An 18614-nucleotide genomic window follows, 5' to 3' on the forward strand; every position below is an offset into this window, starting at 1 on the left:
TAACTGCACTTTGTTCTGCGTGAGATTTATAATCTGGATCATCTGCTGTTAGCCTTAAGCTGCCCATTAAATGTTGATGCCCATCCAGTGAAAGTCTGTCATTTTTCTTGGCAGTGAAAATAAATATTTTTATGCATTAGAAAAATTGTCAGCACTCAGATTTTTGTTATTTTCAATGTACTAATTATATTCCAAACTTCTACCTTTCTTGAATAATACTGGCAATTAGTAGCTTTTCCTTTTGTTCTCTCCCTATTTGATATAACATCATTATACTCTTTCATGATGTCACAGAGATATAAAATGTGGGGAAGTCTGCTACGAGTAAGGCTCTTTAGCTGAAACACGTTCACTCTTTGTGCTGTAACTCACTATGTAGTCAATAAAGGACACATTTTCACAGATGATGCCTGGTTGGCAGCCTCATGTTGCTGTATGCATGTCCTACTGTATCCACAATGAGCAGAGACTTTGGAGATAAATTTATCAATATTTTATTCTTCCTTCAGTTGCAGTCATTAGGGACCTCACACTGCTTGAGTATATTTTATGGATATTGTGCAATCAGATTGTAATGTGTGTGGCTAGATTTAGATTGACCAACCAGTGCAATGCAATAGATCCTAAGTTTCTCCTTGTACTGGTCCTCCCTCTCCTTGTCTAAATGCTGCTTTGCATGCGATAACTAAAGTAGACACTTTCTGGTACATACACTAATTTTGTTTCAAAATACATGTAATTTCTTTTTTACTAAATATATAGGTGTTGTGTGTATATATATACAGTCATGGCCGAAATTGTTGGCACCCTTGATATTTTTCCTGAAAATCAAGTATTTCACACAAAAAAGGTATTGCATTAACACATGTTTTGCTATACACATGTTTATTCCCTTTGTATGTATTGGAACAAATATAAAACAGAGGCAGAAAAGCAAATATGACATAATGTCACACAAAACCCCAAAAATGGGCTGGACAAAAGTATTGGCACCCTTAACTTAATATTTGGTTGCACACCCTTTGGAAAACATAACTGAAATCAGTCGCTTCCTATAACCATCAATAAGCTTCTGACACCTCTCACCCGGAATTTTGGACCACTCTTCCTTTGCAAACAGCTCCAGGTCTCTCTTATTGGAAGGACACCTTTTCCCAACAGCAATTTTAAGATCTCTCCACAGGTGTTCAATGGGATTTAGATCTGGGCTCATTGCTGGCCACTTCAGAACTCTCCAGCGCTTCTTTGCCATCCATTTCTGAGTGCTTTTTGACGTATGTTTGGGGTCATTGTCCTGCTGGAAGACCCAGGATCTTGGACGCAAACCCAGCTTTCTGACACTGGGCCCTACAGTGCGACCCAAAATCCTTTGGTAATCCTCAGATTTCATGATGCCTTGCACACAGTCAAGGCACCCAGTGCCAGAGGCAGCAAAACAACCCCAAAACATCATTGAACCTCCACCATATTTTACCGTAGGTACTGTGTTTTGTTCTTTGTAGGCCTCATTCCGTTTTCGGTAAACAGTAGAATGATGTGCTTTACCGAAAAGCTCTATCTTGGTCTCATCTGTCCACAAGACGTTTTCCCAGAAGGCTTTTGGCTTACTCAAGTACATTTTGGCAAACTGTAGTCTTGCTTTTTTATGTCTCTGTGTCAGCAGTGGGGTCCTCCTGGGTCTCCTGCCATAGCGTTTCATTTCATTTAAATGTCGACGGATAGTTCGCGCTGACACTGATGCTCCCTGAGCCTGCAGGACAGCTTGAATGTCTTTGGAACATGTTTGGGGCTGCTTATCCACCATCCGGACTATTCTGCGTTGCAATCTTTCATCAATTTTCCTCATCCGTCCACGACCAGGGAGATTAGCTACAGTGCCATGGGTTGCAAACTTCTTGATAATGTTGCGCACTGTGGACAAAGGCAAATCTAGTTCTCTGGAGATGGACTTGTAACCTTGAGATTGTTGATATTTTGCCACAATTTTGGTTCTCAGGTCCTCAGACAGTTCTCGTCTCCTCTTTCTGTTGTCCATGCTTAGTGTGGCACAGACAGACACACAATGCAAAGGTTAAGTGAACGTCTCTCCTTTTTATCTGCTTTCAGGTGTGATTTCTATATTGCCCACACCTGTTACTTGCCCCAGGTGAGTTTACAGGAGCATCACATGCTTGTAACATTCTTATTTATCCGCAGTTGTGAAAGGGTGCCAATACTTTTGTCCAGCCCATTTTTGGAGGTTTGTGTGACATTATGTCGAATTTGCTTTCTTTCCTCCCTTTTTTTGTTTTGTCCCAATACACACAAAGGGAATAAACATGTGTATAGCAAAACATGTGTTAATGCAATACGTTTCGTGAGAAATACATGATTTCCTGGAGAAATATCAAGGGTGCCAACAATTTCGGCCATGACTGTATATATATAGTATTAGGGCGCCGGCCTTTCCACACACATGAACTTTAATGACATCCGAGTCTTGGTCAGTAGAGTTCAATGTTGAGTTGGCCCCGCCCTTTCCACACACATGACCTTTAATGGCCCCCCAGTCTCAGTCCGTAGGGTTCAATATTGAGTTGGCCCCGCCCTTTGCAGCTATAACAGCTTCAACTCTTCTGGGAAGGCCGTCCACAAGGTTTAGGAGGGTGTCTATGGGAAGGTTGGACCATTCTTCCAGAAGCACATTTGTCAGGTCAGGCACTGATGTCGGGGGAGGAGGCCTGGCTCGCAGTCTCCGCTCTAATTCATCCCAAAGGTGTTCTATGGGGTTGAGGTCAGGACTCTGTGCAGGACAGTCAAGTTCCTCCACCCCAAACTGGCTCCTCCATGTCTTTATGGACCTTGCTTTGTGCACTGGTGGGCAGTCATGTTGGAACAGGAAGGGGCCATCCCCAAACTCCTCCCACAAAGTTGGGAGCATGAAATTGTCCAAAATGTCTTGGTATGCTGATGCTTTAAGAGTTCCCTTCACTGGAACTAGGGGGCCAAGCCCAACCCCTGAAAAACAACCCCACACCATCATCCCCCTTCCACCAAACTTTACACTTGGCACAATTCAGTCAGGCAAGTACTGTTCTCCTGAACACCGCCAAACCCAGACACGTCCATCGAATTGACAGACAGAGAAGGGTGGTTTGACACTCCATAGAACATGTTTCCACTGCTCTAGAGTCCAGTGGTGGCGTGCTTTACACCACTGCATCTGATGCTTTGCATTGCACTTGGTGATGTAAGGCTTGGATGCAGCTGCTCGGCCATGGAAACCCATTCCATGAAGCTCTCTACGCACTGTTGTGCTCATCTGAAGGCCACACCAAGTTTGGAGGTCTTTAGCTTCAGCATGCACTGACCCCGCTCTGTCATTTTACGTGTTGCTGTTTTTTCCAGCTGCTTCCAGTTCATTATAATACCACTAACAGTTGACTGTGGAATATTTCGTAGCAAGAAAAGTTCACAGATCACACAAGTGATTGCACAAAGATGGCCACCTATCACGGGACCACGCTTGGAGTCACTGAGCTCCTGAGAGCGACCCATTCTTTCATCAATGTTTGTAGAAGCCGTCTGCATGCCTAGGGGCTTGATTGTATACACCTGTGGCCATGGAGGGGATTGGAACACCTGAATCCAATGAATATGGAGAGTTGCCCTAATACTTTTGGCAATATAGTGTATATCTGCCTGGAGCTCACTGCTGATAGGCGGCATTTATACGTCACTCAAATAAGTTTATGTATTTGGTATACATAATGGTTGAAAAAATCATTGTTAATCAATTCTATAATAGTCACATACTGTATCTAGGTACTTACTTGTCTTTTTTTTTATCTTCAGCATCAAGCTTGTAGCTGTCCAAGATTTATACGATAAGGATGCATTGGAAAAGGTAACTAACTTTTCTGTAAAACCATAATTATTGCACATTGTGTGTTATTTTTTCCTATATATTATATTGCCTTCATTGCTGTGTAGTGATAAAGGGTGCTGCTCATATTTTCAACCTAACGTCCAAGTCACAATGAAAGCCCACAAGTCAAAAGCCCCATGAAAGAGTAAGGACCCTTTCAGACGGACGTTCCAATCTGGTTTGCTGTCAATGTTTCAGGCAGACCTGATCGAAAGGTCCATTCATCACTATGGACAGGTTGGTGTAAACCGACTGCATTCATCACTATGGACAGGTTGGTGTAAACCGACTGCATTCATCACTATGGACAGGTTGGTGTAAACCGACTGCATTCATCACTATGGACAGGTTGGTGTAAACCGACTGCATTCATCACTATGGACAGGTTGGTGTAAACCGACTGGTGTCCATTTATATCTGCCTACCTCCAGGTCTGATCAAGCTCACTAAAAACATGGGAGAAGACTCTGTCTTCTTCCGTTTAGGTGGAGCAGATCGGAAGTAGTTAGAATTAGACAGCGGAGTCTGTTTTATCTCAGTTGCCCATAAAGCAGAGCAGGTTCTGCCGGTGTCCGCTCTTCAGATACCGAATGGACATTCATAATCATCCGTCCACTTTGCTCCAAAAAGCAGGGGATCAGCTCACAGATGCACTGCTGATCGCAATGGTATCTGTCCTGAATGAAAGAGGCCTAAAAAATATTGCTTGCCTGATGATAAACTGCTGTATTTTGGCGCACCACAAGGCATACAGTTGCAAGAAAAAGTATGTGAACCTGTTGGGATTACGTGGAGTTTTGTTGAATTGGGCATAAAATGTACTCTGAACGTCATCTAAGTTACAACAATAGAAGAACACAGTCTGCTGAGCATAATACTACACAAACATTAGATGTTGCCATGGTTAAATTGCACATAACATGTAAACATTCACAGTGCAGGGAGGAAAAAGTATGTGAGGATCTAGCTTAATGACTTCTCCCAGAGCTAATTGGAGCCGGGAGTGAGCCAACCTTGACTCCAATCAGTGTGATGATATTGGATGTGTTGCTGACAGCTGTCCTGCCCTTAAAAAACACACACCTGTTTTGGGTTTACTGGTTTCAAGAAGCACTGTCTGATGTGAACCATGCCTCGCAGAAAAGAGCTCTCAGAAGACCTACGATCAAGAATTGTTGACTTGCATGAAGCTGGAAAGGCTTACAAAAGTATCTCCCAAAGCCTTGATGTTCATGTGTCCACGGTAAGACAGACTGTCTACAAATGGAGAAAGTTTAGCACTGTTGCTACTCTCCCTAGGCATGGTCGTCCTGTAAAAATGACTGCAAGAGCACAGCGCAGAATGCTGCATGAGGTAAAGAAGAATCTCAGAGTGTCAGCTACAGAAATCTCTGGCACATGCTAACATTTTTGTTGACACATCTACAATAAGGAAAACATTAAACAAGAATGGAGTACATGGGAGGACACCACGGAGGAAGCCATTGCTGTCCAAAAAGAAGATTGCAGCACGTTTGAAGTTTGCAAAAGAGCACCTGGATGTTCCACAGCACTACTGGCAGAATATACTGTGGACAGATGAAACCAAGATTGAGTTGTTTGGGAAGAACACACAACACTATGTGTGGAGAAAAAAAGGCACAACATACCAACATCAAAACCTCATCCCCACTGTGAAACATGGTGGAGGGAGCATCATGGTTTGGGGCTGCTTTGCTGCCTCAGGGCTGGACGGATTGTTGTCATTGATGGGAAAATGAATTCCAGAGTTTATCAAGACATTTTGCAGGAAAACGTACGACCATCTGTCCGCCAACTGAAGCTCCGCAGAGGATGGGTGATGCAACAGGACAATGACCCAAAGCATACAAGTAATTCAACAAAACAATGGCTGCAACAGCACAGAATACGCCTTCTGGAGTGGCCCAGTCAGAGTCCTGACCTCAACCCGATTGAAATGCTGTGGCATGACCTTAAGAGAGCAATTCACACCAGACATCCCAAGAATATTGCTACACTGAAACAGTTTTGTGAAGAGGAGTGGTCCAAAATTACTCCAGATTGTTGTGCAGGTCTGATCTGCAACTACAGGAAACGTTTGGTTGAGGTTATTGCTGCCAAAGGAGGGTCAACCAGTTATTAAGTCCAAAGGTTCACATACTTTTTCCTCCCTGCACTGTGAATGTTTACATGTTATGTGCAATTAAACCATGGCAACCTCTAATGTTTGTGTAGTATTATGTTCAGCAGACTGTGTTCTTCTATTGTTGTGACTTAGATGACGTTCAGAGCACATTTTATTCCCAATTCATGCAAAACTCCACGTAATCCCAAGGGGTTCACATACTTTTTCTTGCAACTGTACCTTATTCCCCTCTTCCAGCCATTCCATATTTGAAAAAAAAACTCTTATAACATTTTCAATTAAGATGTGAGAAAAAAAAGAGAATTTGTAAGATATGAAAGTGTTGCTTGCCCTGCAAATTACAATTGATTTGTATGATCTTTTGTGCTAACACATTCTTTCACTTTGTAGTACAAGGACCTTACCTAAAAATATACTCACTTGACATCAACAATCAAGTGTATCCTCACGCTAAATAGCTGTTGGTAAATTTAAAGAAGATGAAAATGTGTGACTAGCCTTAAGAATTGTTTCCATCTAACAAAACGAATGCTGTAACATAATCATCCAATGTTTCATTTCACCCCAAATGCTATGCAGGCGTTGGGACCTGAATGAGCCCATACACCTTTTAAATCTCTACACATTCTATTAAATTTATAGATAGATTTGCACTTTCAAATTGTAACATGTGGCTAGCTGAACTCTTGGACTTCACCGCAGTTTCTAAGGTCAGATATTTAAAATCCAAATCTAACATAAAAACAGGTTTTTTAAATAATTTATGCACAGCAGTATCACGGCTTACCCTAAGCAGATCTCATTCTCCTTTACCTCTAATAAAACATTGTAAGTGCCAGACAGCAATGTTTGAAGGGTTACTTGACTTTGGAAAGGACTTCCTTGAAGCATCAAATGGTCCAAATATATGTATTAAAGGCATGTGTTCAAGCATAGCAAGTCAGAATTCATCTCGAAACTGAAATCTGATGGGTTGTTATGAATTCTTGCACACATACTTTATCAAAGAAGCCAAGTTCTGGAGATTTTTCATTGTATTTTCTTCATGCAATTTAATTCTATGGACTGCAAGAACTAACCAGTAGTTTGAGAAAAGGCAGTGACTGGTCTGGATTGGCATACAGAAACGTTGAAGTTTTGTGGAGAATTAATCATCATGTTGTTAAGCCAGAAACCAGTCATTGTTCCATGGAAATGATGGGCCTTCTCTTTGTAGAATCAGAACTTTAGAACTGAGAAGGCATCCATGTGACATCACATGGTTTTGGGAGACATCATCTTCCAAATGGTTAAAATGCACTTAACATATAACTTCTCTCAAAATAGGACAAAAGTACTAACTCTCCAATGCCTCAGAGGGGCCAATACCAGGGAGAGGCCAGAGAATCAGGTGTGTGTATGACCGAAGGATAAAGTCCCGGAGATTGAGCTCTCCTCAGATGGGGAGATCAATGAACTAGAAAAAAGCACACAGGTGGCACAAACACCCAGCGCATTATCCAAAGTTTATTAAAATGTTTAAAAAGACAAAAAACATACTCATAAACTTAGTGCATCAAAAGGCCACAATGATGGCTGAAATGATGGTAGAGTGTCTGACTGGTGGTGTGGTCTGCCTGCTGATGCGTTTCAGGGACGTGTCCCTTTCCTCAGAGCTGAATCATTTTGGCCATTATTGTGGCCTTACAGGTTTTTTTATGCGCTAAGTTTGTGAGTATGTTTTGTGTCTTTTTAAACATTTTAATAAACCTTGGATAATGCGCTAGATGTTTGCACCACCTGTGTGCTTATTTCTATAACCTCTCTCTAACCATATAACCATTACTTATTTTTTTGGTCCATATGGGCTGTTTTCTAATTGGTTAAAATCACAATGGTCTTATCTCATCATTAGTAATGAGATAAAAATTGGCAGATTGGAACTAGTATTTAAACAGTTTCTGTAAGTGACCCATTTATAGACACCTTTATATGCTGAATATAAGTAAGTAAATCTTTTTATACTAAAACTATTCAAATGTAAAAGTTGTTCCCTAATTCTGACTTGCACAATTGCCCAAGCTGTTCATGCAGTTTAGTTGACCATTCTTAATGGACTTACAGTTTGATGTTCAATTCAGTAAAATTTTCAGAACAGTCAACATGACAAGGAAATGAACAGTCTAGGACTTGTTGTTAAGGTTAAATCTGTCAGCACCCCTGAGATCTATTGTCAGGTTTGGTGGAGGTTTCAATTTCACAGCTGCTTTGGGTGAAAACTAAACACACCTTTTGGCAGAGCGCCCTGGTGAAACAAAGCTTGCCAAGAGAGGGTGACCTCGGTGTAGCACAGATCTACTGCCAGCCATTGTTTCTGTGCTCGCAAATAACTGTTCTCAAGGGTCTGTTTCAGAACGGGAAAATAGGATCTTGTTGAGTCACTTGAATGTGTAATAAGATTTACCTTCCTAATCTTCTGGTTTAAAGATTAAGTGGCAGATCAGATGGGTTGCATGCATTTTACATGAGCCTTTGTTTTTAGACATATAATCGTTATGACATCTCAGGCTGACGTTATATAATGTTCATAATGCGGCTCTGTGGCCTTTCTTTATCTGAGTAGCTCCTGTTTAAACTGCACAATTCAGATTGCTTTCTTTGGCCATAAGCTACAGATTTAAAGCAATTTAATATACAAAAAATATTTACAGCTCTCCATTAAAATATCTTTTAAATGAGCCTGTGGAGGGGGAATAAAAGGGATGTACTATTTAATCCAGTTAGGCAAGTACGTGCACACTTTCTCGGATCTGCTGTACAGTATTTCAGGGCCCCCAAAATTTGTGATGGGTGGGTTCCTTTACTACCGTATTTTTCGCCATATAAGACGCTCCGGAATATAAGACGCACCCAATTTTAAAGGAGGAAAATCTAGAAAAAAAAGATTCTGAACCCAATACTGTAGTAAAATATTTTATATCAACTGTATAAAGTTAACAGCAGTTTAACAACAATTTTATGCCAACCATGTAACATATTAAGAACTATCTTTACTCTCATTAACAGAGTCTTTTTGTTTAATACATCATCCACCATTGCCCCCACTCATCACGTAATGTCCACCATTGCCCCCACTCATCACGTAATGTCCACCATTGCCCCCACTCATCACTGTAAAGTCCACCATTGCCCCCCACTCGTCATCACCATCACTGTTCCAGTGCAACATTGCCCCCACATTAGTAATAATAGCCAGTAACATTGCCCCCACATTAGTAATAATAGCCAGTAAAATTGCCCCCAACATAGTAATAATAGCCAGCAACATTGCCCCCACATTAGTAATAATAGCCAGTAACATTGCCCCCACATTAGTAATAATAGCCAGTAACATTGCCCCCACATTAGTAATAATAGCCAGTAAAATTGCCCCCAACATAGTAATAATAGCCAGCAACATTGCCCCCACATTAGTAATAATAGCCAGTAACATTGCCCCCAACATAGTAATAATAGCCAGTAACATTGCATTGCCCCGCTCCTCACCTGTTGTTGTAGATCCGCGCTATGGTAGGATCCACGAGCAGAGGGGGTGATGACGTCAGCGCGCACCGCCGGGTGTACTAAGATGGCCGACCGCTCCAGAGATAGGCCAAAGCCGCGGCCTTTCCTACGGCCGTGGCCGCGCCTCACGGATTCTCTCTATTCGTCGTATAAGACGCACCAACTTTTTCCCCCCAGTTTTGGGGAAGAAAAAGTGCGTCTTATATGGCAAAAAATACGGTAAGTAAAAAGGAACATGCATTGGGAAAGGAAGTGGCCAAATGCACTGACCAACCAGCTTGGGCTGTCAAGGTGCCCACAAAAACATTAGGGAAAATTAAAATGAGGTGCAAATTAGATGGCTAAACCTTACCTACTGCCTGATGGTTAAGCCTGGTTATAGGGAAAATCAGCTAAGATGCATTTTTCTGGCATTGTCACCATTGTTTTCCTCTGTAAATTTCCAGCATTCTCATGGTTCACTTCTCGCTGCATAGACACAAACATGCAACTTTAGTTTGCAGTGACTATTTTACTGACCATGGTCAAATGTAAAAATGTTATAAATCTACTCTAAGTTTATTGAAATGAAATTGTTGTGGATGTCAAATACAGGTCTCCCCCCCACAAGCCCCCACTAACATATACCTCACTTCTTCATGCCCCCCACCACTACATTCTTCGTTCAAATCTGGGAGTCCAAACCACGTTCAAGCTTTATGGTGGAAAATAGGAAAACAGATATATTCAGGGTTTATTTTGCAGTTTAAGTTTACATACCAGGTTTGTGCAGTTAAACCATCGCAAGTGTGCTGTAACAAGCCGAGACTGATCATATATTTCATCGTGGCACACAGGAGGTTACTCACACAACAGTGTTTGGACCTGGTCTGAGGTCCAGGTACTGCATCCTGGGAGGAGGTCAGATGCTGCCCTATACCCAGAAGGCTCTCTAAGGCTCTGATGGGGCAACAGAGCGGTTGGGATGAGCAGCAGAGTTGAGTATCAGAAGGTGCTGGTTGATCCGTCACTTTGGTTTGAATGGGCAAAGCAACAAGCGGGTTGCAGAATCTGCAACAAAGTTTGCTGTTAGCCCTGTAGTGTGTATAACTGGCCTACGGATTACTATTTGAATGAACCATTGAAAACCGTGAACTTGTCTACACAAGACAAGTGGTTGAATATATTCATATTTAAATGATTAAGCTGATTGAATCTCCAATTTGTACTCAATCTGATCATTAAAAATTAAGATGAAAATCTGCAATACGCCAATCATTTTACTGTAGCATTTCAGTGATGTATATGAATAACTTTATAGTTTAATAAAAGTGATTACTGAGTATCATATGTCTTATTCTATACAAAATTGTCATATTTTTCTGCATTGCCGGTGTATGTACAGTGTTGTTGGAAGCAGTGACAATCTGTCACTGGAGCCCCTGAGATATGGTGATGGAGCAGCTTATAATGCCCCCAGATTGCTTGTCCTATCATGATATATTTTCATGGCTTATAAACCTACAATATGGGGATCCTCATCTGTTGTCAGGTTTGGTGGAGGTTTACATTTCACAGCTGCTTTGGGTGACTCCTGGGTCATTTTCCAACATTACACAAGCAGATAACAAGATATAACGTAAACACTCACCAGACACTTTATTAGGTACACCTGTTCAATTGCTTGGTAATTGCCAATTAGCCAATCAAATGGGCAGCAACTCAATGCATTTAACCATCTAGAGTTGGTGAAGGCAACGTGCTGAAGTTCAAACCTAGCATCAGAATGGGGAAGAAATGGGATTTAAGTGACTTTGATCGTGGCATGGTTGTTGGTGCCACATGTTCTGGTCTGAGTTTTACAAAAACTGCTGATCTACTGGGATTTTTACACACAACCATCTCTACGGTTTAAAGAGAATGGTCCGAAAAAAAAGAAAATATCCAGTGAGTGAAAGTTGTGTGGATGAAAATGCTTTGTTGATGTCAGAGGTCAGAAGAGAATAGGCAGACCGGTTCGAGAGGATAGAAAGGCAACAGTAACTCATGTCAATATGGACCAAAATCTCTGAGGAATATTTCCAACACCTTGTTGAATTTATAACGTGAAGAATTAAGGCAGTTCTGAAGTCAAAATGGGGTCCAACCCGGTACCAGGTGTAGATGTAATATTTGACTGACTTGTAGCTACCCTTGCTCTGATGGCCAGTAGAGTGTAGGGCAGCTCCCACAAGTTGCTGTTGCCTTGCAAGGGGTTCTCCTGCTAATACCATGGACATAGTGAAAGTCTCTGATATGTGAAAGAATGCTCAAATGCATAATTATGACCACCATGATGATGTGACTTCACATTCATCAAGATTTAATTGTTGTAGTAATGGTTCCAAAAACCAAGGCATATACATAGCAAAGTGCACTTGTGACCATCATTGATTAGGCCCCTTTTAATCACTGTCTATATATAAAGCTGTTCTTTACTCATTTTTTAAACTTAGGCTTATCCTAATGCCTACACATAGTGTTGTAATAATTGGAGATTAAAACCTTTTAATTTTTTCTGAAAGTACCTTGTGTTTGTTTGTTTCCCGGCACTTCCAGTTTGGGCGGCCTAGATGAGTGACATAGTTAGCCTATCCTGTTGGCTCATGGGATATCTGCATCATCAGTCCCAGGAGTCTTCAGCATCGTGTTATTTCCAGACCACAAATGCCAATCGGGAGGAGTTTAGCCATCATTTTTGAAGATATCCTGAAAAAGAATGAGCTCTGGCTTCAGACGCCAACAGCTATGATGGCCACTGCTGGGATTTCAGCAGGGATAATAGACTACACTTTTATCAAGTACTTATTATATAGACACGAATGAGAATATGCCATTTAGATTCCAATCCATAGACTACAGCACAATATACCCCTGCTGAGGGAAACCAATAGAACAGTATATTCCCATGGCAAAACAATTTGTAGTTTAATTTAGATGTGTGTATTGTTGCATGTCTTCCCTTATTGGCTAAGCACATTATTATAAGGAGAAAGCTGGCCAAAAACATGTACAGAGGTCTTCCTGGCATTTAGAAAAAGTGTTAAAATGCTCTTTGCAGCATTTAGGTAGAGTTTGTTAATAGAATATAATAAGCTGTCCTTGAAAGGTAAACACTTGGCAGGCACTCACTGTTCTTAAATTAGAAGTTAGGATGTGTGTTATTCACCGAGGAAAACACTTCGGTTATATTTTTTACAGCTGTAGGAAGCCCATTGTATACTTTTCTTTTTTTCCCACTATAAATGTGTCACTTTAGCCAAACCTTTTTATTTAATTTTGCATTGAGTGGGGAACGGCTAGATCAACAGTCAAGATTTTATTGCTTTGTCCTCCTTCGTGAGATTGTATGTTGATAATCAAGTAGTTAATTGTGGAATTTCTAAGTATCTCCCTCCTTTAAAGAACTCCATACTAGATATGTTACCATATTTGTTTTTGTGTAAAATGGTAATACTGATGTATAATAGGAATCATTTATTTTTAATAAATGAACCTACAAATGACTCTGGACCTTCTTTTGCAAAAATTGTAACATTTTTAAATATTAAATGGGAATATAGGTGAAGATCTTAACTAGCACTGCGCATTTGTAAGCCACGTGACAAAGTCATCTGCAGCAAATGTGCCAACACCAGCCCAGCAGTATGCATGACATACAGTATCTCACAGAAGTGAGTTCACCCCTCACATTTTTGTAAATATTTTATTATATCTTTTCTTGTGACAACACTGAAGAAATGACCAGGGGCGGACTGACCATTCGAGCACTCCGGCACTGCCCGAGGGCCCGGGGTCAGTAGGGGGCCCCATGAGATACCCCTGGTACCTTTCATTGTTTTTTTCATAGGCTTTTTTGGGTGTGGGTGAGGACACGGGGGCCCCATGATTCCCTACTGCCCGGGGGCCCCATGAGTTGGCAGTCCGCCCCTGGAAATGACACTTTGCTACAATGTAAAGTAGTGAGTGTACAGAAGGTGGAGGAGCTCAAGGTCTGTAACATCCACCATCTCTGTGATGTCGTCATGGAGAAGTGCAAAAGGACTCCAGTGGCCACACAAAATGTTGACACTTTGGGCCCAATTTGGGCATTTTCACTTAAGGGTGGACTCACTTTTGTTGCCGGCAGTTTAGACATTAATGACGGTGTGTTGAGTTATTTTGAGGGGACAGCAAATTTCCATGTTATACAAGCTGTACACTGACTACTTTATATTGTAGCAAAGTGTCATTTCTTCAGTGTTGTCACATGGAAAGAATCAAATATTTACAGAAATGTGAGGGGGGGACTCACTTCTGTGAGATACTGTAGTTCTGCTGTCAGCAATGGCTAAATTTCCTTCTGTGCAATTTCAGATATCTGAAGGTGAAGAATGTTACCCACACAGAAATAGTATGGAATTGTAACCATAAATCACAACTGATTTATAAAAAGAGAAAGGAATTATTAATTTAGCTATAGCTTTTTGGGTAGTAACCAGACATAATAGTCTGATGAATAAACTGTATGTACTGGAATTATGTCTAGAACAGGCAAATAGAGATATTTAATTCTCTGTTTAAAAACCAAGTCTTGTTTTCTGTGACCATGAAGAATTCCGTTTAGTCTAAATATATCATACCAGGCAGTTTTTATAGCTTAAGTCACCTTTACAAGGAGTTCTGGCCCTGCTACAATGTGGCCTCCATACATAAAAAAAATGTAAATGGCAAATCTAGTAAATGTACATCCACAGTGGCAAGCGCTAGTTATTTTGCATTGGCATTCAATAAATGTAGCTTGCTTGTTAAAACATATTTACTGGAGGTACAGATAGCAAATAGTCAGTCATTTGCTTTCACTATGAGTGCTAATCTCTAATAAAGTTTTATAATGGGCCCTCAATCCCCTCATGTATCACATTGTATTGGTATTGTTCTGTCACATGTTCTGTCCCCCTTTGTAATGTACAGCGCTGAGCCAACTATTGGCGCTTTATAAATACTGTATAATAATAATAATAATGACTTCAGCAGAAAATTTGCAACCATTGTTTGCTCATTAGTGAACCTAGCAGTTATTAACATTATAATTAATGTCATTGTTACCCGAAGGTAGATTAGGTAACTGGCAACATTCCTTAGGATGACAATTTATTACTTCCAGTACTAATATAGAATCTTCTAGTTAAAACTAGGAACTTGCCACTAACTAGCATATAGCTAGTAGATGCATTTTTACTGACCCCTTACAAATTGATATGATTTAATTATGAATCTGTGTGTGTGTGTGTGTATATGTGTGTGTGTATATATATATATATATATACAGTCATGGCCGAAATTGTTGGCACCCTTGATATTTTTCCTGAAAATCAAGTATTTCACACAAAAAAGGTATTGCATTAACACATGTTTTGCTATACACATGTTTATTCCCTTTGTATGTATTGGAACAAATATAAAACAGAGGCAGAAAAGCAAATATGACATAATGTCACACAAAACCCCAAAAATGGGCTGGACAAAAGTATTGGCACCCTTAACTTAATATTTGGTTGCACACCCTTTGGAAAACATAACTGAAATCAGTCGCTTCCTATAACCATCAATAAGCTTCTGACACCTCTCACCCGGAATTTTGGACCACTCTTCCTTTGCAAACAGCTCCAGGTCTCTCTTATTGGAAGGACACCTTTTCCCAACAGCAATTTTAAGATCTCTCCACAGGTGTTCAATGGGATTTAGATCTGGGCTCATTGCTGGCCACTTCAGAACTCTCCAGCGCTTCTTTGCCATCCATTTCTGAGTGCTTTTTGACGTATGTTTGGGGTCATTGTCCTGCTGGAAGACCCAGGATCTTGGACGCAAACCCAGCTTTCTGACACTGGGCCCTACAGTGCGACCCAAAATCCTTTGGTAATCCTCAGATTTCATGATGCCTTGCACACAGTCAAGGCACCCAGTGCCAGAGGCAGCAAAACAACCCCAAAACATCATTGAACCTCCACCATATTTTACCGTAGGTACTGTGTTTTGTTCTTTGTAGGCCTCATTCCGTTTTCGGTAAACAGTAGAATGATGTGCTTTACCGAAAAGCTCTATCTTGGTCTCATCTGTCCACAAGACGTTTTCCCAGAAGGCTTTTGGCTTACTCAAGTACATTTTGGCAAACTGTAGTCTTGCTTTTTTATGTCTCTGTGTCAGCAGTGGGGTCCTCCTGGGTCTCCTGCCATAGCGTTTCATTTCATTTAAATGTCGACGGATAGTTCGCGCTGACACTGATGCTCCCTGAGCCTGCAGGACAGCTTGAATGTCTTTGGAACATGTTTGGGGCTGCTTATCCACCATCCGGACTATTCTGCGTTGCAATCTTTCATCAATTTTCCTCATCCGTCCACGACCAGGGAGATTAGCTACAGTGCCATGGGTTGCAAACTTCTTGATAATGTTGCGCACTGTGGACAAAGGCAAATCTAGTTCTCTGGAGATGGACTTGTAACCTTGAGATTGTTGATATTTTGCCACAATTTTGGTTCTCAGGTCCTCAGACAGTTCTCGTCTCCTCTTTCTGTTGTCCATGCTTAGTGTGGCACAGACAGACACACAATGCAAAGGTTAAGTGAACGTCTCTCCTTTTTATCTGCTTTCAGGTGTGATTTCTATATTGCCCACACCTGTTACTTGCCCCAGGTGAGTTTACAGGAGCATCACATGCTTGTAACATTCTTATTTATCCGCAGTTGTGAAAGGGTGCCAATACTTTTGTCCAGCCCATTTTTGGAGGTTTGTGTGACATTATGTCGAATTTGCTTTCTTTCCTCCCTTTTTTTGTTTTGTCCCAATACACACAAAGGGAATAAACATGTGTATAGCAAAACATGTGTTAATGCAATACGTTTCGTGAGAAATACATGATTTCCTGGAGAAATATCAAGGGTGCCAACAATTTCGGCCATGACTGTATATATATATATATATATATATATATATATATACAGTGAAGGAAATAAGTATTTTCTCCCCTGATGATTTTGAATGTTTGCCCACTCACAAAGAAATGATCAGTCTAAAAATGGAATGGTAGATGTATTGTAACACAGAGAGACAGAATAGCAACAAAAAATTCAAAAGAAAGGGAGTGCTGCTAATCTCATTGTGTTACCTGTATAAAAGACACCTGTCCACAGGAGCCATCAAACCATCAGATTCCAAACTCTCCACCATGGCAAAGACCAAAGAGCTGTCCAAGGATGTCAGGGACAAGATGGTAGACCTATACAAGGCTGGACTGGGCTACCAAACTATGGCCAAGCAGCTTGGTGAGAAGGTGACAACAGTTGGTGCAATCATTCACAAATGGAAGAAACACAAAACAAGTGTCAGTCTCCCTAGGTCTGGTGCACCATGCAAGATCTCACCTCGTGGAGTGTCAATGATCATGAGAACAGTGAAGAATCATCCCAGAACTACACGTGAGGATCTTGTCAATGATCTCCAGGCAGCTGGGACCACAGTCACCAAGAAAACAATTGGTGTCACACTACGCCAACAAGGACTGAAATCCTGCATTGCCCACAAGGTCCCTCTGCTCAAGAAAGCACATGTCCAGGCCCGTCTGAAGTCTGCCACTGAACATCTGAATGATGCAGAGGAGGACTGGTGGGAAGTGTTGTGGTCAGAGGAGACCAAAATCCAGCTCTTTGGCATCAACTCAACTTGCCGTGTTTGGAGGAGGAGGAATGCTGCCTATGACACCAAGAACACCATCCCAACTGTCAAACATGGTGCAGGCAACATTCTGCTTTGGGGATGTTTTTCTGCTAAGGAGACAGGACAACTGCACTGCATCAAAGGGACGATGGGCGGGGCAATGTACCCTCAAATCTTGGGTGAGAACCTTCTTCCCTCAGCCAGGGCATTGAAAATGGGTGGTGGATGGGTGTTCCAGCATGACAATGAACCAAAACACACAGCCAAGGCAACAAAGGAGTGGCTCAAGAAGAAGCACATTAAGGTCCTGGAGTGGCCTAGCCAGTCTCCAGACCTTCATCCGATTGAAAATCTGTGGAGGGAGCTGAAAGTTCGAGTTGTCAAACGTCAGCCACCAAACCTTAATGACTTGGAGAGGATCTGCCAAGAGGAGTGGGCCAAAATCCCTCCTGAGATGTGTGCAAACCTGGGGGCCAACTACAGGAAACATCTGACCTCTGTGATTGGCAACAAGAGATTTGCCACCAAGTACTAAGTCATGTTTTGTGAGCATGCAGATCAGTGCATCATTTGTTAGACATGCAGTTCTTTTGAATTTTTTGTTGCTATTCTGTCTCTCAGTGTTACAATATACCTACCATTTGATTTTTAGACTGATCATTTCTTTGTGAGTGGGCAAACATTCAAAATCAGCAGGGGATCAAATACTTATTTCCTTCACTGTATGTGTGTGTGTGTATGTATATATAAACATTAAAAGATCTTCAGAGATTGATCATGCCCTTATAGAGCCTTCCTCCATAAAATTTGCAACCCAAAAGATACAGGCTATGTTTTAGTTCTGAACCTGGTAATTGAAAGATGACTCTAATTTGAACAGATATTCCCATTTGTAGTGGACACTGGTGTGTAGAGATGACTTATACCGTGGTAGCTTTGCCCAAATAGTGCAAGCAGAAGGCAAAAGACTAGTTTTGGTTTCCCTGCAGCTCATATTGTCCACATTACTGATTTCCCTTGCCTTGTTCTACAATACCTTACTGAATGGAAGTAGACATTTTATTAGAGACAGGGATTTGCATCCTCATGTCAGAGCTGCCTCCATCATTTCTGGTTATTTGATGACTGGTGGAGTCGTAACCAAAAAGCATCAAGAGAGGTGCAAAAACACAGGTTAGGAATGAATTAAACAGAAGCAGGATCCTTTCATTGCAGCTTTGTCTCCAGCAAGGAGAACCGTGAGCAGCACAGAAGTGACATCAACAAATCTCCCTCCAAATATCCTGAGACTAGCAGTCAGAAACAGCA

General features: G+C 41.3%; 1 protein-coding gene across 1 annotated transcript in view; it reads left to right on the forward strand.

Annotated features, from left to right (window-relative positions):
• EEPD1 (endonuclease/exonuclease/phosphatase family domain containing 1) overlaps positions 1-18614 on the forward strand; it is a 208967-nt gene that overhangs the window by 126924 nt on the left and 63429 nt on the right. Inside the window, exon 2 of the mRNA XM_089681092.1 lies at positions 3835-3886. Coding sequence (XP_089537218.1) covers positions 3835-3886 — 52 coding nt within the window. The remainder of the gene's footprint in view (positions 1-3834; positions 3887-18614) is intronic.

This window comes from Staurois parvus, unplaced genomic scaffold, assembly GCF_062004578.1.
Source record: "Staurois parvus isolate SC_StPar_1 unplaced genomic scaffold, SC_StPar_1.0 ptg000259l, whole genome shotgun sequence".
NCBI lineage: Eukaryota > Metazoa > Chordata > Amphibia > Anura > Ranidae > Staurois > Staurois parvus.